The 20,351-nt window shown below is 46.2% G+C and overlaps 1 protein-coding gene across 1 annotated transcript in view; it reads right to left on the bottom strand.

Annotated features, from left to right (window-relative positions):
- LOC149340431 (atrial natriuretic peptide receptor 1-like) overlaps positions 1–20,043 on the bottom strand; it is a 238,511-nt gene extending 218,468 nt beyond the window's left edge. Inside the window, exon 1 of the mRNA XM_089549200.1 lies at positions 19,137–20,043. Coding sequence (XP_089405326.1) covers positions 19,137–19,923 — 787 coding nt within the window. The 5' untranslated portion in view covers positions 19,924–20,043. The remainder of the gene's footprint in view (positions 1–19,136) is intronic.
- Positions 20,044–20,351: the final 308 nt, after the last annotated feature.

Genomic DNA, 20,351 nt, shown 5'->3' with positions numbered 1-20,351 from the left:
AGGAAGACAGCGAATATGCTTCACCCAGTGGTAGCTGCTTCTTGTGCAGGAATGCTACCGACGATGTGCGGAGGCACGAATTTCACAGCCTGCAAATCTTCAAAGTTTCGATTGTTTTTGTGCATCTATCACGATTCCTAGCAGCCGCTTTTCAACCTGTATCGTGACGGGTCCTCTTTTAACGACAGCGTCAGCGCCGAAGCGGTAGCTTTGAGGGCGCTGTAAAGCAGAAAATACGGCGTTGGCGTTGTCAGCGTGGGCGTTAGCGGCGTTTTCGGCGTTGTGATCGATAAATAGGGTGGCATAGGGTGGCTCAGGCAGGTACCCCCAAAGAAGCAACCTAGGTGGGCAAGATAGGACACGTGACCTTGTCGTGTCTTCACAACCTACCCACAAGATTCCAAGCAAGCTAACCACCTTGTCAGGAGGCAGTTAAATTATGGTTTACAGCGAGAGTTTGCTCGGGAATGGCAACTAGGGTCGCGCAAGACCAACCGATGGCAGCACCTGCAATCGCAGGGCAGGGGCGCATCCCCAAACAACTGCACCACTGTGCAAGGAGTGCTATGGGGATTCCCAGGGACATAAGACTGCAAAATTGAGAATGACCATTTCCGCATATATAGGCAATTAACTCAATAGCGTAGTATTCTTTAACGGAGCTTGAGTGTGGCTAACAATTTTTCTCTACTTTCTGCTCGTTCTCAATCTTATGAGTGGTTGCTGAGAGGACAAAGTATGGCTTTTTATACTTTGTAACGCTGTTCATTTAACCTTCTATTAAAGAAGCATTCAGTGTTCTCTACATGTTGCCCACAGGAGGACAGTGGGAATGAATAAACAACAGGCTGAGCGCAAGGTACGAAGTGATGTGGATGTTTCATGGTACGCACAGCCTGCGTGTCATTTTTGCTGTTTAGGGCTGCGCACAGGCCAGCCAGACGATTAGGCGTCGGGAACACTGCCAACCCCTTTTTGTCCAACTTTTTTTTCAGTTTTATTGCAATACCCTGCAAAGAAGGACTCACCGAGAAGCGTTTGCTCAAGTGGACAACCAGCAGAAAGCAGCTTTTTCAACTTTAGTAAAAAAGCTGCACCGCTGTCTGTGGCTGCACGATCAGCTGCCGATTTTGCAAGTAAACTGCTGGGCATTGATATAGTATTTTGCGCGAAGATCCTAGAGGGTAGGCGACAGCACCTTCAGTTCAAGACCATTCGGAGACCATTCGGATGTAGACGTCATGAACCTGAATCAAGTAGCGAAAAGATTGTTAAATTCACTTTTAACACGATAGAGTTAAGCCCCCGTTCTGCTTGCAAATCCGGTCCCATCGGTGAAGTGAACTTGGGACGCCATCACAACCTGTCCATCATGGCAGTTGAGAACCTTCCTACTGGACTGTGAGCAAACTTCCCACCATGTAGGTGTCAGCTAAACGAATGATTGGACTGTGGAGGTCTTTTGTAAGAAAAGCCTGTGTCTCACAAGCCCCACCGGTGGCTGAAACAGCCACCTGCAGGGGCAGTGGCGCCTTGCTGAATCGCTTCATCACTGCGCCAGGAGTGGTATGAGAATTCCCCGCGATCTATGACTGTACAGTAGAGAATGACCAATTCCCCATATATGGACATGTAGGCTGAACCTAGGCGAAATGAAAAGCAAATAGGACGTCAGGCCGCCGAAGCTACCCATTAAAGCTACCCCGCGCGACCCTTAAGGTGTAGCTTAAGTGTCCTCGAAAGTTTATCTCGGGCATAAATACTGGCGCCAGAAAAAGATGCCAGGAAATAGTCAACAAACCAAGAAAGAGCGCTAGGTTCGATTTTTACTATAACGAAAAATAGCATGGATTCAAGCATAGCGCCCCTTTAATGATATTCGGCTTTGCTGAGACTAGATGCAATGACTTTTGCAATGCTGACTTATTTAATGCCTTTATACCTAGAATTTTAGGCTATTGCAACGATTAAGGAGAACATGACGTTGGGTCTAAATCTCTGGGCTACATGCTGGCTGCATACGAGGAAGGATGGCCTACGCTAGAATTTTCCTTAGACATGAGTTAAAATACACCTTTCGCATTTTAAAGTTCATCTCTATTTTTTGCTAATTGCGCGGTACCAAGCCATATCTCAAGTTGGCTGCTCTGGCTAGTACATCGAAACAGCGAAGGCGGATATAGCAGGCTTCCGGGACACGAAGTTTACGTCTTTCAATCTGTGCACGAAAGGGGCCTCAGGGGTCTGGAAGCCACCAGTTTCTTGAGGTGAGAGAACCATTTAGGAAAACGCGAACCATACTGTGGGAGCACATATTAGCTGTTAGTAGGCCGGCGCGTATGCTGGACGTCACGTTTTTCTCGCAGAACTAGGGAGACGAGAGTGAACAGAAGCAGATAGGCTCGCTGGCAAGAACCGCAATATGCATCAGTGACGCTCCACACCGCCAGATCGAACATAAAGCCTTTTATCAGACCTGTGCGTACCAGGGATACCGCTCGTAAAACTGCCGGAGGGACCCCATAAAGGTGATCCGGCTCTTTGGCAGTAAAATCGCTGCTGCAGAAAGAATGGGTCTTTGCATAGCGCTCCTGGGACGGCTAAACCAGCGGCTCCTGCATTTTGCCACTACAGAATTTGTCTTCGTTTATGTTCCTGCGGGCAGTGTGCGTTCCTGCAGAAAACTAAATAACATGGGACGTCTGGCGGGGTATGTAGAGGAGAGCGGGCTGACGTAAAGAGCAAGTGGCGTACTGTCCTTTGGTCAGTGTGGTAGGTACCATGCGAGCGCGAGTCTAGTCTAGTCGAATTGTGTCCAGTCATGGGGAAGATAATTTAACCAGTCGTCGAACAAGAAGCACCGGTGGCGTCGGGGCGCATTGTTAGCTTGCAGTTATTGCACACCCGATGAAGTTCGTATCAATAGGGGAAAGAAAGCGGGTAGGGAGCAGAATGTGCTCTTTGTACAGGAAGGGTCCGGAGACTCATAGTAGTGGTCTATAGCAAGCAACCCTTTCCCCCATCTTGTGCATCGGCACAACTTTTGGCCCAAGCGCTATCTCGGAAATGCTTGTTTTTTGCGTCGTACGTCAAGCCCTATGACCTTCTACATGATAATTACCCGATCTGCTTTTGGTATAGCCCACACACCCCTATCTTCCCCTCCCAGCAAGAAGCCGTTCATTGTAGCACGGCCCTGGTTGATCGGCGTTACTTCATATCCCGAGCATGTGCGACAGCTGCAGCAAATAGGGCTGTGTATTCGGGGCCTCCACCTAGCTTTAGTTTATAATAAAAGTTTTTATCTCTGTCTCTTATCCAAGCTATGCGAGTCCTTCGCCCTACCATGGGCTTGGGCTCTGGAGCCTCATTCCACTTGCTTCTCCCACTGCGCTGGCCGCGGTATCTTCTTGTTTCGCGAGTCTTTAGCACCATTGTCACCGCGGGACAATTGTATGGTATAAGTTTCTGTGCTTTATGGATTTGATGCTTACTGTTTTAAGAAAACATGCTTTACTGATACTGAGGTCGTGGCTGAACGGGCGGAGGTACTCGTCAGTTCAACTGTAACACTGAGAAGTGCATTGCACTGTTGTTTTCCGACGTGTAGAACATTTCTTTTTTACGTTTAATGCTGATCAATCTATATCTCATAACTGCGAATTTTATTGCTGTACGCATTCGTCGGTATTTTAGTGCGGTAGCTGTCATTGTAACGTCTCGTCAGAACACGACGTCCGGCCCCAAACCTTTCTTCAGTTCGTTCAAACAAAATGCGCATACGCGAAAATTCAAAACAAGCGGCTACAATGAGCTGCCCATATCCACAAATATATATAAAAGAGTGCAAAGTTTTCTCACAGGAGATCTGACTTTACTTCTCCTGTGTCGCCGCCAATGCGCTATGTGCCGTTATTTGTTGCAGAGATCCACCGTCGAGAGCGGGTAAGAAAAGGCTCCTCATACGGAAATGCGCTCGCGTGCTGCAACATCCATCAACTTTTTATTCGTCTCAGTTAGGAAAGGCGCCGTCTTGCTTCTACCTTTCAGGCTAGCAATATTGCAGCAGGAGCGATAGCTCTTCTGCGTTTACTACTTGACCACAAAGTACACCGCTCAGTCATATTTAGTCAGATACGCCAAAGTTACGGCGATGTCTGCATCCCATAACCAGCAATGGCAAGCAGAAGCGCTGAGCTGAGCCGAGCAAGTGAACTGACACCGAGGTACGAGAATAGAACAGAGCAGAAACTTCTGCTATCACGCACAGGAAACAGCGCCTTGACGACAAAAGCGAAATCAACCCAACGTGGATCAACAACATGCCACAAAAGTGCGTGAGCGCCGCCTCCTACGCTACCTTCTGCAAGGTCGCCCTCGTGATTGCCGAAATACACAAAAGAGGGCATGAATGATTTCTCAATGCAGAATCGTCTCTAACAGCATCCGTCTCAACAACGTGCCAATATCACCTAATATACTTTCAGAATCACCTATCGAAGTTACTTTGCCACGATGGTCAGTGGTTTTGGTGCTCGTCTGCTGGTCCGAAGATCTCGGCCGTGGTGGTCGCATCTCGCTGGAGGCGAAATGCTAGAGGCCCGTGTAGAGCGCGATGTAAATGCACGTTAAAGAACCCCTGGCGCTCTAAATTATCCGGAGCCTTTCACTACGGCATCCCTAATCGCCTCAGTTACCTTGCGACGTTCAACCCCATAAAACCAAAAAACCTACCCAAATTACATCTTAACTGTTACTTTCAATACGTACTCTTTAAACAAAATGTCACCGCACACCTGCCGCTAACACTCTCAGAACAATTGGAGTGATCGTCGCGTGCGATATTTCGCTTGAAATATTCATTGATGCACTTTCCCAGAATCGAGAAAGTCCTCATTCGCTTCTGGGTTCGAATGTCTTGAGTTCACACCGGCTTATATGTAAGCTGATGCAAGGACAGTTTTCAGTTTCCACTCAGTTGCAACAAAGTTTTATATTATTTTTTTTCCGACGCGTATTGATTCTTTCTCTTTGTCGCCAAGGGTCTGCCGAAGCGGTGCACAAACTCGAATGCGCCCGAGCTCGTGCATGTCATGTCTCAAATCGGCTTACTTACTGCAGCTGTCACCCCGCAACTTGCTGCATATGCGTCTCCCGGGCCGTTGCCCGCGAGGAGCACTGATCAAATTAGTCGGCTCCGGGCGTGAATCAATTACGGCAGAGACAAACCGTCGCACATCGCCGCAGACCACGTGGGCGGGCAGTGTTCGACCAGCCTTTGCACTAGATACTGTCAGGGCCGAGTTAACAGAGCGATGTTGTACCCGTCCTATCTCGTTAACCTAGCTGCGTTTCCTGCCCTTGTTCTTTTTACTCTCTCTCTCTCTCGGTACATACGCAGGGCAAATAAAAACAAGAATCCATATAGAAGACAGTATCCGCTAGCTTTACTGGCAAAGAACGTATGAAGCACTTAATAACTGCGGCGCCACTGTCTTTATAAACAGGACTTAAAGATTTCTTATACGCTAAACGTGCACTAAGTGCTGAACGCACGCTAAACATCCGCGACACAAAACATGTAGCGCAAAACGCCAGCTAGAGGGACAATTGTAGTATACAGGCTTATAATGCGCTGCAGAGTGCTGCAGTGCGGTTGAAATAGACGGCTGTACTTTTGATTATCCCCCTGTTTGTTCCATAAAGGTGCAATGAAGAGGAATCTGAACTAGTATTTTTACAACTGGAACTCGTTCTACACGTTCAGATTACTCTTCAGTGTACCTTTAAGTTGCCGGCGGCAGCAAATACTCACTGGCCCGCAGTACTTGTACAAAGTGGTGCTGTGGGTGCCTATTATGGGCTTTTCGTACAATATGTATCGTGACTGCAACTGTATATATTATATAGTATATTGCACTCTAAGTTGCAAATGTGTCTCGGCTTATTGCATGCCATGCACCAGGAAATTTTAGACTAAGAGACTGAACGTAAACGGTTCGGCTGGACCGACGCACTTGAAGGCATCTTAGCAGCGGCGACATTACGGAGACATGAGAAAAAAGTGTTTTAGAAGTTTAGCATTACAAGCTCCCATAGTAATTTTAACTTAGTAGCCGAAAGTTTTTAGCGGTTGTCGTCCACTTATTAAGCTCTTTTTTGCACCAATCGAATTGCTAAACGTTTTAGTTGCTGCCTTCCATGCACTGCTCCAGCCTCAACTGCCACAAATGGATTTTGCTCTTCTCTACTAGAGCAATTATGCTATTGATTGACAGCACAGTGCTGATGATTATCATTAGTGTCTCACGTGGTTCACTGCCCTACCTTTTTTACAGGTTTAGCTGTTCATAAATCTTAACCAGGTTTTACGCTGTAGATCGTTTTGCAGATGAACAAGCGCCACTCTGCTTTCTTGAAGCTTCCAAATTCATCCAGATGACAGCCGAGCCGCTGTGAGCAACTCTACACAGACAGCACATTAGTGAACCAGAGCCAGTGCCAATGGCTCTGGTAGCCCAGCTTACCAGAACGTCTAGTGACCTAGTACGCTTGAGGGCACGGTACGATTGCTTCTTAAATGTAAGCCAACTTCTTTGCGAAATCTGCAAGCGCAGAACTGAGATAGAGATAATTAGGAACGGATATCGAAAAAATAAACACTCCACCCACTCTAACTTCACCCCTCTTCCCCCGCTTTTCCAAACTAAGCCCCATTTTCCGGAATTCCTGCGGTCCCCCCCCCCCCCCCCCCCCCCCCTCCTACTGGCGTCTCTCATAGCCTTAGTCGATTTGGGACGTTAAACCCCATAAACCAAACCAAACTAACGGTCAATATTCGCGTTTCGGAGTCGTAACTATCCTGTGAGGTTACCTTTTATTTTTATATATACCTCCTTCTCTCAGCCTGAGCTCTCTTCTTTTTCTCAGTCACCTCTGAAAACTCTCCTCCTTGTTGCCTCCCCACCATCACGCCTCCAGGAGTACAGAGGCCTGCTACTTGTAACGTCACACACCCCTGATCTCCCACAGTTTTTTTAACCTCGCTTTTGGAAGCCTCAAATGGGCGCTGGCTTCGGCAGGGGAAATACTGCAGGAAATATTTATTTCGAGAATTAAGTCTTTATACGTTCACTGATTTTTTTAACGCTAGTACCAAGATTATTTTTTTTTTCTGCGTACAAATGTGTGAGCCATGGGGATTCTGGTAGAATATTAAGCATTCTAAACCACTTGCGATCTTCGATCGGCAAACGTAAAGAGCTTTGGAAGCACTTATGTGCAAGGACGACTTTCCTTTCGGAAGCCTCACGGGGAACGGCTTAGCAAATGCGCACTTCCATTTCTCACATGTCCGATGATTCTCGGTAAATTCACTGCAAGCGTAGACATTGACAGTTGACTTTTGTACGGAATAATGGTATCACGTCCGGGGAGTTTATACAGTGTATGGATGTAAAAGCATTTCGTTGTCCCTTGAATGACCGTGATGTAGCGGTCATCAACGTGATGACAGCATCTTGCTATTATTTCAGGGCATTGTTAGAATCCGGTGTATGGCTCATGTACTGCTTGTGGAGAATGCTCTAAGCATTTGCTGCACATATCCAAGAACAGCTTGGCACGAGTTGTGAAAGAAATGCTGGAAATGAAACCGCCAAAGGGATTTGCTTCTAAAGGTAAGGATGGGGGGGGGGGGGCGGGGGGGGGGGGGGGGGTTGTGATGATAGTAGCCTTAGCAATGGGTGCTGCGACGATTGTTCTCTCTGTGTCTTCGATACTAAGAGAAATGACCTGTACCTGCTTTCGATTTGCCGCAACTTCAATGTCCTCCCAAAATGTAGCTGAAGATGTGGTACACAAGTGCCACAGTTTAACCAAACGCAATTACTACTACAATCACCCAAAGAATCGTTCATTCTTGATGCGCCATTTTAAAATAAATATTTCGTTGACCGAAACCGAAGCCGCGGGCAGGTTCAAAGGGCACAAAGGCTAAACTGTCGACGTGACAAGCCTGTAGGAAAATATATTTTCGAAAGAACTTTTTCGTAAGGTGTCCTCGTAAAATTTTTTTTCTAGTTACTGAAATGCTCCCGCCTATTTCCTCCCCGAGATTTATCAGCAAAAGGCACGCTACTTTAGGCTCCGGTCCAATACATGAAATTAAAACGTATACAACACTGGAAAGATCTTTATGGCGACTCGCGAGGATTTCTAATTCATCTTAAAAAATGAAAGAAAAAGAACGTGTATAATATGATAACGTCATACTCACCATCTCAGGAGCGCATAGGCCGTGCACATAACTGCACATATACTCGAAAAAAAAACATTGACAGCACAATTTACAATTGCTGCGAGAGGTCTACAGGTCATGCTGCGGTGGCATACTTCTCAAACAGTTAACTCACGTAAACGGGATTTGGTGTATTTGGTGAGAATCTGCCATCAACGCCCGCGGTCATGAACACAAGTTCCCCGCATTAGGCTATACGGCAACTGACAACAATTATAATGCCGTAGCTCCATCCGTGCTATTCTGGGCGGTGCATCACTGGAACCCCTGTGAACAGGCGTCGGTGCTCTGCTTGCTAAAGATGAGAAGGAAAGGAAAACAATGATTTGCAATGTCCATGATTGATACATAACAGCCGTGAAATTGGCCCACTGAACCCCCCTAGTACCTAAAAAGTTTTCACAACCTTCAGAATAGTGACAGCAAACACGTGAAAACGCATAAACTTGTTTTAAGCTTAATCGTACGATACAAAATTGCCGCAAACTGCAGTCGCACATCGGGCGGTATGGCCGATGAACCTCTGAGCCTTTACTGCATTCCCTGTCTCTTTTTCCTGCGCGAGGTTTCATTGGCACGCGTAGAGCGAGTGCCACCGAGGATGCTCCAGTCGTTACGCATGCTCACCTTCCCTGCTTCCCCGCTTAAGAGGCGCCTTTTGAACTAAATTAAGAGAACTCTCCCCATTTACACTGCCAGGGAGAAAAATTTCCGAGTCTCCATGGCGTTGTCACGCTATTCGCACATATTCAAACACCGCTGCCTCGCGCTATGGGCTGAGTGCATGGTCCTGTATTCATCGAGAACGGAGGGGGGGAAGCGCAGGAAGCACAAAGAGGCTGTGATCGGGCGAGCGCATGCGTCTTTCAGGAGTTTTTGAATGGCGAACGAGGCACGCAAAATTGCCAGCGAGAACAAGCGGGCGGCGTGAAGCAGCGATCCGTGTCCCGCCGGCAGGCCAACGCTCGCGTCAAGTGAGACGCATCTGACGCCCCGTGTTCCCTTCTGTTCGTTCCGGCTGGTGCCGCCACCGAAGCGACCAGAGCCGCGCATTTCAGCGCCTCCAGCCTGTCGGCGCGCTCCGCCGAAGCGCAGAGCGAATAACGGGAACAAGAGAAATAACTCAACGTAGGGAGGAAACGTGCCAGAGAGAATCGGCGGGACATTCTATACCCTTCTCGCTGTTCGCTCAACTTTTCCATCCCCAGACGTGGCTGGCTGCAATCTGGCGCCCAACCCCTGCCAGGCCACTGTCGCGCTTTCCTCCTCGTCTTTCCTGTTTAATTTTTGTTTCTTCTGATTTATATGCGATGCAAATTCAGTTCCCCGATTGATCTTGAAAGGAGATACATTTATTCTTGAAGACGACTGGTCAAGCTGGCGAAAAAAAAAGCGCGAACAGCGCCAAACCACTGCTTTTTTTTTATAGTCAATCCTTTCATCTCGTGGCATTTTTAAGGATTAGTCACGTTTGGTTTCTTGTTTTGTGATCTTCGAATCTAACTTCTAGCAATCGCACAGCTGGCGCGAGGTCTTTCATAGTTTTATTCCAACTTTGGCCGTATCTAAATGATTATCGCTATGTGTTGGTCAGATTACCGCCTATCTCATCGTGCTCAGGAAGCTTTTTGTAGTCTTCAAATGATCAAGGTGTCATGGAAAATTAGTCTGGTACTCTGCAGAGCACAACGCAGTTGGTGACTGGAAATGCGGGATTAAAAGCGTACAGCGACGGCTTCTATAGTCTTTGAGGGTTGGTTTCGGCAAGTACGAGTGCTGTTGTGTGTTCTGTGATGCGGGTGCATCTGAAAACAAGCCACGCTTGATTTGCATAGACATTAAGCCCTGAATTTGGTATGGTGCTGTCTATACGAGAAAGAAAACATTGAAAGTGAATAAAACTTATTTCTACAATAATTCATTCGAAAAAAAAAAGTCGTTACACCTACTGAACTCTTTGCATATTTAGAGCAGGAACTTTGCACACCTCGCAGCGATGAAAATGATACAGGCAGTTACTGGGCCACAGTATACGCACTGCTCGATAGAGTTAACAGTGAGAGAGAAACATTCGATTGCGACCTTTTGCAGACTTGAATATCCTCGTCATATGAAGTTACAAGAAAAACTCCAACGTGCAGAATGACGCATAAAATTGAATCCAAGCATCGATATCTGATTCTGACTAAAAACTGCATAAAAATAAACCATACGCTTCGCTCACACATTTTCATGCGTAAAAGTATTTCCTGCTTTCCCAGCACCATTTTGGGCACAGTATAAACGAATGCATTTGAAACTATGGCAGATAAATTGAGCACAGCTGGAGCTAAAAATATGCTGCGAATCCACCACGGAATGTAGGAAAGTTTAACTGGAAATAAAGACAATGACAATAATTACAGTTCGCTCCCAAAGGAGGAGTTATCATTGTGACCTAAGTAAAATCACGTGAATACATCTTTTCAAAGCTTTATGACGCATACTAAGTAACAGTGTAGGTTGTAAACGTTTAAGACTGAGGTCCCAAACCTGGTGGAGTGTTCAAGGAATTGAAAAGGACAGGTCAGAAGAAAGACTAAACATCTAAAGATAGCTTTGTATTGTTAAAATCTGTAGAAGCGGGTGGAGGACGAAAAGAAAAATGCATATGAATATAAACACGCTGATCGGGAAATATTTTGTGTAAGCTCTGCTCACGACAGGAAGCCGTCCAAACTAGTACGTTAGGCATGTATGAACGCCGCTCCGACTTGCAACGCCTACTTTCTGGTGCTGGAAAAGAAAAATTAAGGAGACACGACGTTAATGAGTTTTCCGTCACGTGTGCAGCGTGGACGACAAACTGCAACGTGAGGGCGATGTTGTAGTTCCCCCGGTACAGGAGAGCGTCATGTAGAGAAATCTGGCCAAGATGCGTTAACTTTCCTTATGTTTGATGAAACGTGCTTTAACGTAAAGTAGTGCAGCGGAAAATGGCTTAGAGGACAGAATGAATTGTAAAGTGGGCGCCTGATGTGCGTCGTCTTCAACTGCCTGTCGTTTTCCGCTGCGTCTGTTTTCTTTAGAGAAAAAGCAGTTCTTGTTTTATAGCATACTGTCTCCCTGTAACTGCACTGACGAAATAAAATGGCAGTAATTATTCATTTTCGGGCAGACAAGTATCTTGCATTTAACAGTTTTTCTCACAATAAGTGCACTTAAAAAGCACCGTGCACTGGAATTTAAGATTATAAGTTATGACCACACATCATCATCAAACCAACCACTTCGGTGGTAGCTCTATGGACGTTCAGACTGGCACTAAACTCTAATCAAGAGTCACCAGTAGAGGCTGAAATGAAAGGCCCACTCACGTGGTCCTGGGCCCTCTAGATAAATTGAAGCCGGAGATGCCATTAAACTGCTGAGTAAGTTGACGAACACGGCAAGAACATTCCCGTGGACCCAAACGCTGGCGCTCAGAACTACAGGCGGCTGCACATCTAGCATTAGGCAGTTATACGCTCGCCAGTTGGTTTATTCTCGAGTACGTGCCGTTATTAACAACGCAGTATAATTAGAATACGCATGTCTTTATCGCATTCAGAGAAGGAAATAGGATGTCGGCGTTCCTACTTTGATAGGACTCCGGAAATAGTTAATAGCACCAGTTTTTCTAAATGTTGCCACACAAACTCTCCCAGGTGTCAGCCTTCCGGCAGAATTAGGTTTTACTGCAGGGGAAAGTAGCTAGTGGGCCTTTATCATTCTACGCCGGTCCAACCAGGCCAAGCTGAGTACGAGATCTCACGCAGGTCACATGGGCGGCGCCTTGAGAGAACAGGCCACCGTGAAAATAACTCGGCAGTGTCGTATAAATTTACATGGGCAACCAGCTGAGGTATATACTCTGCGGCTTCTCGAAAGGTAGCGCCCTTGCAGGCCGCGAAAGCGATGGGCCACGTCGACCACCGAGGTGTCCAGGCTCTGGAAACTCATTTGCATTCCCTCGAACGAGCACCTGCGGCTGAAAGGCGCGTTCATGGGACTTCCATTTCAGGTGGCGATAGCACCCGTAGTGCAAAGGGGTGTGCGGAAAATCTTTTAGACAGGGCTCGTGCCTAACAAGTGAGGTTGCTGTGTACCATCTTATACTGCTCAGTCAATAAAAGTTCTCAAGAGCGCACGTTCACCCTCTTCATGGGAACAGAACGGACCCTTCAGTTTTTTAAAACAATTACTGCGAGAAGTTGCCCGAAGTTTCCGGGTTACACTTTGCAGTAGTTCACAACCACTGTGCGTTCGGCTGGATTACTTTCCGTGTACATTAATCGCAGTCGTGTGGAGTGCGAGTTTCATGCATAATGTGAGCTAGCACTACAGCTCCGACTCAGCAACACTGTAGAAACACTTGCAAATTTGGACAAAGTATACAAAGTAAAGAGAGAGTTCGTGATTAACTAATTTGAAGTGAACCTATATAGCATGAACAATTCACTCTTGCTGTGGCTTTTCCGTGCGTGACCTTCAATCGCTTAAGGTTTTTGTGGTAATTCCTGTTGAAGCTAAGCGTTTATTTCTCTTTATTCACACAACAAACACTCATAGATGGAAGCTTTAGGTCTCACAAAGGCATAAAGTTTTTAGATTTGGCTGTTTGTTAGGCGTTCTCTTTTTTTTTCCTAACCTTTACGCTGCTTCGAACTGTACGAGAGTTTTCTCGAGAAATACCGCCGTCTCCATCTTTGCTTCCGTACTATTCGGCAGGAGTACAACGAGGAATCTGATGCAAATGCGCACAAAATAATGCGGCATTCTACTGCCAACGTGTACCTGATAGTCCAGGTAGAGGTGCGCTGCTCTGGTGAAATTCGTAGTAAGCTTGAGGAGCAAGGAGAGCTGCCGTTGCGCTTACTCCAGGTATCATACCCGTGACTATGCTAAGCTTATCGCGTTGCGCAGAATTATTTTACCTTAGTCAAGACCTCAGTTGTACGGGGTCTTTTTCAGTAGCGAACTCAAGCTCCCTTCTACAACCGCTGTACAGAAAAGTGCTGTTCCAGTAGTGAAGTTTCATGGTGCTATAGTTTAGCAATCAAGTCAAGCGGATTTCAACGATCAGAGTTGTTACGCGCCGAGCACCGAGACCACAAGTAGTTTTCCATGTAGCCTAATAAAGGCGATAAAAAGCGTCTTAGGAAGCCTACTAAAAGCCCCAGTACGAGCAAGGGAGCTTGTTGTATTCGAAAAAAAGTAAACTTACTTTATCAAATTAGGTTACTACTTATCCGTGAGAGGTAGACATGGAAGGCGACACTGGTTTTTTTTTTTCTTACGGCGAACGTCAAGCAGCAGCATCGACGGAACGCTTGCAAAAGCTAAATGGAAGTTGCTTCCAACGTCCTCCAAGCGGCGGTGGACTAGATACAAAAGAGGACTTACTGAATGTAAAATGAGCCTCTTACTTAGACCACGTTAGGACTTTAGTGCATGCGTTACCGTCCCACTACAGCCATCTTCGAAGCGTTAATGCGTTTCTCCAAAAAAGAAGGTCTTAATTTACTTGGTATTCCCTATATAACTACACAGCCAAATTCACCTTCTTTTCATGATAACGTTACCACTTTTCTCTGCCGCATTTTAACTTTGATGTACCACAGACACGCTCCCCTAACCAATATGCAGACTCCTATAAGGCCAGTTCTCAATCCCTAGCCGAAGCAGTCCTGCGTCAGTGGAACACAAAGGCGCCTAGCAGCGCTGCGGGCGGGTGTAGCGTTGCACCCACGCTTGTTATTCTTTTGGAATGCGCGGGGCGCGCCCCGAAATAGTCTTCTGTTGATACAAGCCGCTGGCGTGGGAGTCCTCTGCTCGGACAGAGCTAGCACGTGCTAGATAAGGCGGTGCCTCAAGACATCACATGTTTCGCTGGCGACTTGAATCCGGAGTGTTTAATTATTTTCCAACTGACTGATGTAGGACATGTTCAGACAGAACCGCGTCAGGATTCGTTCTTTGCTTATGGACCTAAAGTTGCATTTTTTAAAGCAGAATATTACGTCACGGGCCGTAACCCGTTCCAAATAAAGCATAAGAGGTGCTTGTATTTTTAAGCATGATTTTCATGCTATTCCTCTCAAGTGATAAAATACTGGAACTTCTGAGCTTCGTCAATTTATGCTTTTTTATTGCGATAGGTAATTGGTAATGGCAGTTATCCTAGGTATGACACCACTACTTCACTGGTTCTAGAGTGAGCCGCATTCCGAGTTAATCAACGGTTGTGTGAGGTGTAAAAAAAATTTTCAAAAACCAATTATGGCGGTGAAGCGTAAAAGGCACCCCTGTGCTGTGCGATGTAAGTGGACGTTAAAGAACCCCAGGGGTCTAAATTAATCCAGAGGTCTCCACTACAGCGTCCCTCATCGATTATGTGTGGCTTCAGGATGCTAGGCAACATAATTCACAATTAAATTACAAATTCCTCTGCTAAGTAAGAACCTCAGCAGTTCGCTGTGATTAATATAAAAGCACGCTGAACAGAGTTTCAAAAATTCTCATAATTTTGTTTTATCGAATTCTAAAACCGCACACTAAAAGGGTCACAGAGTTCTTCCTAGGTGAATGTGGCGCAACGCTCACACAAAAATTGCTAAGGCCAAGCGGTGTTGTCATCAGAAAGGTATGCAAAAATGGTATGCAAGGAATTTCTTATTTTCTTTTAGATACAACTCACAAAAAGACACAAACAAACTAAGCAAGTCTTTATCATCCTACTCTTATTAAGCGCCTGTCGTATTAAGATTGAAAGAACATTGTTAGCCTTGTGATAGTGCTCCTGACATTGTTTGTTTTAAGCTTGAGGTGACGTGTACAAAAGGGAAAATTCAATAAGGAACAAAATATGAATCTAATCGGCGTATCAAAAAACTTACAGCCTAACGAGCCAAGATTGTTCCACAGGGTTCAAACTATCAATCCCTGAAGTACCCTCACTATCACCTCTTCCTGGTTTGTTTTTTTTTCGAAATGAAAAATAATGCGGGAAAATTATCGTGATGAAAATTTTAATTTTCTCTCATCATGTCGATTACCACGCTATGTGTTCTGTTAACGTAAGTGAGGTTCTAGAAAAAGCACTCTGAAGCACGTACTTTAACTCAGCAAAGTGAAAATACCGACAAAGGTAGGTCGTTGAATATCTATGCTATATCGCCGGTGTGCCCTAAGTGCAGATAAAGAAGTGCTGTATTCGCAATTGCTTTCCATTTCTCACTCTTCTAGCTGCTGCTGAAATGCGTGCTAGTAACTGCAAAATGAAAGAGACAAAACATGTTTGCGGCCACACGAGCCTCCGTTTCGTCCAGAGATTAAATCATTCCTAGTACCCTTTATCGCAAACAACGCGTCACCGCCTCCAAATACCACAGCGCTTCAGAGCGATATTAGCTCCATAGATAATTTCATTTCTGGCTGAATCCGCAATGCTCCGCCACCCTTAAGAAATCATCGACAATTTGCTAATCGCGTTGACGTCTCCTCGTGTGTTGTGACGTTGGATTGAGTATTACGGCACATAAGCACCTAATGCAACCATCTATCTTGATGCTTAAATGCTCACCGCCGTTCATGGAAAGGATTCTGCGCACTGCCCTGTTAAAAAAATTCAATATCTTTATTAATGCGCTCAGTGACGACGTCTCGCTTTCGTTCCTAATCTGTTCTTCAACCAATGAGCGTAAAAGTTAGCGGTGTTGTGCCTTCCTTGGCGACATGCCAATGCGAAGGGCTCCCAGTTGCACCTAGCAGCAAGAAATTCGCAGCACACCAATCAGGCTCCGAAGAACCAGCGGGTTATACTTCTATGCGAATACACGAAAAATCTTTTTCCCGCCGTTTAATTAAGAAAAACGCTCAGTGGGATTTAGCATTCAACCCCAGGGCTAGAATACGGGTACGAAATTTATTATACGCGTCATATAGCTCAAGAGAAGTTTCAATGTCTGAATTTTATATTGCATGCGTGTTCTTATTCAGCCTAGCGCGGTCGCTCAGGGCTATGGGGTACAACGGCCGAACCCACTGTTGCGGATTCATTCCAAGCAACCAGGTCTGTATTTTTAATATATATGAAAAAAAAAATCCCGTACACTGGTATTTCAGTGCACTTTAGAAAACCAAAAACGGTCGAAAATATTATTGAGCCCTTCATTAACGCTCCTCACACAATAAAGTGTTCGTGTGGCATCTAAAAATTCAGCAGTCAACTAATCAGTCGTATTGTTCTCCAAAGTGCAACAAGTTACAGCAGCACATTTTCTCAGTTTTAATCGCAAATACATAGATAAACAGGATCTCATGACCTAACACTGGGCTTGAATTTTAAAAAAAATTGTCACTTGTTGCTTAATGCCGTGAATGTTCCTTTGAAAGCATAAACCAGTTAGCCGACATGTCTGCGCCATGAATCCGGTACACGCGCGGGAAACGTTTAGGTCCTTTGTTCTGGGCCGATTATTACCGAAAAAGCAATTAGGCTAGCCGTCTGCGCGTTCGTGGTGACCAACACGTGCCTGCCCTGGTCGGGTCCCGGTAAAGCCGTGCCTGGACCATCGCACCGCTCTAATGACCAACATCGAATATGCGTTGGGCTCCTCCACTTACGGGAGGCCTGGCCGAGTCCTTTTATCATTATTTATTCACTTATATACGCATACTTTAATCCGTGCTTTGTGAAGACCCTGAGTGGCTTGGGCTCTGGTACATATTGCAAGCAAACGCTGCACTATTAAAATAGAGTAGCTTTATTATATCATCAGTCATGGCTGTCCTGTGCTCCCAAGGCTATATACCATTCTATAAGCGGCGATGGCCGTCCTGGCCCTTCCTTAATCCCTTCCACGCGGCCCCTGCTTTAGTGCCTGACGGGCCTGGTGGACTTCAATGGGAGCTCAGTGTAAAAGCTTCCGCGAGGTAAAATTTCCCTGCACGCTTGAGGAAGCCCATCTCTTCTAAATTAGTCCGAAGACCGCCACTGCGCGGGCCCCTTATGGACCACGTCCACCTCGCGGAGGAAACGGCTGTGCAGCGATGTCATCATGCATGTTTTCACGTGCGCCTGGTCTGCTTTAAAGCAAATTTAGTCGCAGACACGCGCGCTTAGGTGCCATGGCGAGTTCGCATAAACTAAGTCAGCGTAACACTGCCACCATTATTATGGTATATTGTTACGTCAAAGTAAAGACGAGAGCTGCACATCACCTGCAGTAAGAACTTTGAGGCGAGAAGGGCTTGAGTTGAAAGAAAGAACACATCCAAACCTTTCATTTACATGGCTCCTGTCAACGCTTTTTTGTCGGCTTTTTGTGGCAGCTATTCTAGATACTTCTTTCTTGATCTTTTCTTTTCTCATTTTTGCGCCCTCTACTGCTTGCGCTGGCTGTAGAGCACTTAAGCGCCTGCTACGTGCTCTTCTTTAGTTATCTTGTAGTTTGCGCCGCAGTGTGCACTAATTATGCGTCAGGAGCACCATCAACAGAAAAAAATCTATGGTATCTGTGTTTTTCCGCCTCTGAATTGTTTAGTTTTCAAACGATACCATTCTTTTAATCAAGTGCATAATTATTAAGATGCGGTCAATAGCTGCTCGTGTGAAATTCTTGAATAAGTCAAAGCCGGACATTTTGCATTGTAGTGATAAAAAGAGTGATCTAACAGGTCTGACACTCTTTACTTGAAAAACAGCTTGCATTAGTATTATTGATAAGATTATACTTTGGGAGCAATATACATGGATGCTTCTTGTGCCATTCGAGTGTAAAGGAACGTATATGACGAGTTCTACTGTTTTTTTCGTTGACGCTCAGAAGGCACAGAGCAGAAAAATACCTCATTTCATTTTTACATGAAACTGCGCTCAAGTATTTCAGAATAGTGCAGATCTGTGACACCTCTTGTACATAGTACAAAGCACACGCGCACATGACTTTGTGCCATCTTCGAAGAAGAAAGTGTTCGGCCCTTATGATACTGATTGCGTTTCGGATAAAATTTACCAAAGAAACGTTTGAAAAGAACACAGCTAGATAATAACTAATGTTACAGAGGGCAGTAGGATTGCACTTGAGCTTCTGTAAGTTATTGGCTCTTGACAAATAAATGTTTAGCGTCACTTATCACTGAAAGCAGTATTCGAAGTTTCATTCTGAAATCTAGCTTTTCAGTCCCATACCTTATTTCTCCTTTTTCTTGTTGCACTAACAGTATATCCGTGCATGTAGGCCATACAGATAGAGCATGGAGTATAAACAAATGAATTTTTCCGCGTAATTAGGAGGCTTTGTGCATTCTTGACCAACAGTTCAAAAAATTTAGAAAGCATGCAACCCATGGCTTGACTACAGAGCGTCTCTTTTGCAACCATCACCACTAAACTTACAGCAAACCGTTTTGCTAATTTTACTATGCCGTTAAAAAAGTGCTCCACGAAAATGGCTCGTAATGGACGGCAAAATATATTTCATCTCAATTTTATACTCTGCCCGAGACTCTATCAAATTAATTATAAAGAATCCACTGTCTCGAAACTGTCACGAAAATCTAGTGAAGACATTTAAAGCCTTGGTAAGCCAAGTAGTTTTGTACCGAACAGTATTTATTCAGTTATTCTGGTATTCAAGAGAACGCATTAGTAGTGATGAAAATGCCGGTATTTTATTTCCTGATCAACCAGATGAACACACAGAAAGCGGGCCCATAAGACGTCAAAAGTGATCGTGGAAATTGTGCATAATTTAAAAGGTATTCCCAGTATATTCTGCCAGAGCCCACGAGCAAAAAGCAGTCAAGTACTCACTTCTTGCGTTGCGTGCCACCTGTTGCATGAGCGCCTCAAAGTCAACACTGGGGTCCTCTTCGTCGAACTTCTGGTGAAACATGTGCCCTCCTCCCAGCGCGTTGAACACGGCGGCCAGGTTGAAGAAGCAGTCCGAATGGCCCTTGGTGCGCTCACGAAATTCGTGGAACAGGAAGGCCACCACTTGCCATCCGAACCGGCGCAGTGTCTCGATGAACAGCTGGCCCACCTGAGTGAAGGAGCCGTTCATGCGAGTCAGCAGCCTGTAGTTGGGGTATTTGGTGTCGAAGTTGTCGTTCTGGCCCGATGACGTGAGAACGGGGAGGTCCCATTCGGCGCTATAGCGCGCCACGGGGGCCAGCACGTACGAACAGGTGGGACCCAGGAACACGTCCACTTTGCCGGCGATGTAGTGGTCAAACGCCAGCAGCGGACCGTGAGAGGACGAGCAGTTCGTGTTGTTGTAGTTCACTACGAGCGTAAGGTTTCGGTGGTGCTGAAGGTACTCCACGGCGACCATGACAGCCGGCACTACCTTGTGCAGAGAGTAAGGAAACATGTCGTCATCTGGCGCGAGCACCAGGAGTTCCGGAGGCCGGTGAGGGCCTTTCAGCTTAAGGGCCTCCTCTCTTGTCTCCAGAGCTGCTCCTCCCGGCAACGAGAATTTGCTGTGATGAGGCACCTGGCACAGTGCACAGTGAGTTGTGAGCGAAACAACAAAAGTGAGGAACAGCGCGCGAGTGATGCCGCCCGTCAATAGGACGGGAGCTCCGAGCAGCGACGTCATGCTTTTTGGGAGCTGCTAGCCACAGGTGGAAAACAGTGGCGCAGGCCTCTCTACGTGGAGTGGCATGCCACAGTTCGGGAACCCGCCGAGCGGGAGTCTGCCAAGCGGCACCGACGCGAGCGCTGCTGCAACCGCTGTGGCCCGGAGTCAGCGCTTCGAGAATCGAGCCGCCCGCTGGCTTTGGGACTCGCCGGCCGCTCATCGCAGCGTGGAAGGTGGCGCCATGCCGTGGGGATCAGACAAGTTTCGCGCGAGCTCGGAACCCTCTGAACTCGGAAGCTTTCTCCACCTGCTCTCCGTTATTTCAAATCTCTGAAAAGTTTGTGCGCGCCTTATTTTGATGTGAGGTTTTCCATCGGGCTTCATATTCACAGCGTTGCTGTGGCAGCAGAACCAAAATGTATTGTGCTCTCCGCGTGGCGCACAAT

The sequence above is a fragment of the Amblyomma mixtum genome, chromosome 6, assembly GCF_055824585.1.
Source record: "Amblyomma mixtum isolate Tamu chromosome 6, ASM5582458v1, whole genome shotgun sequence".
Classification (NCBI taxonomy): domain Eukaryota; kingdom Metazoa; phylum Arthropoda; class Arachnida; order Ixodida; family Ixodidae; genus Amblyomma; species Amblyomma mixtum.
This window is presented reverse-complemented; position numbering and strand designations above follow the sequence as displayed.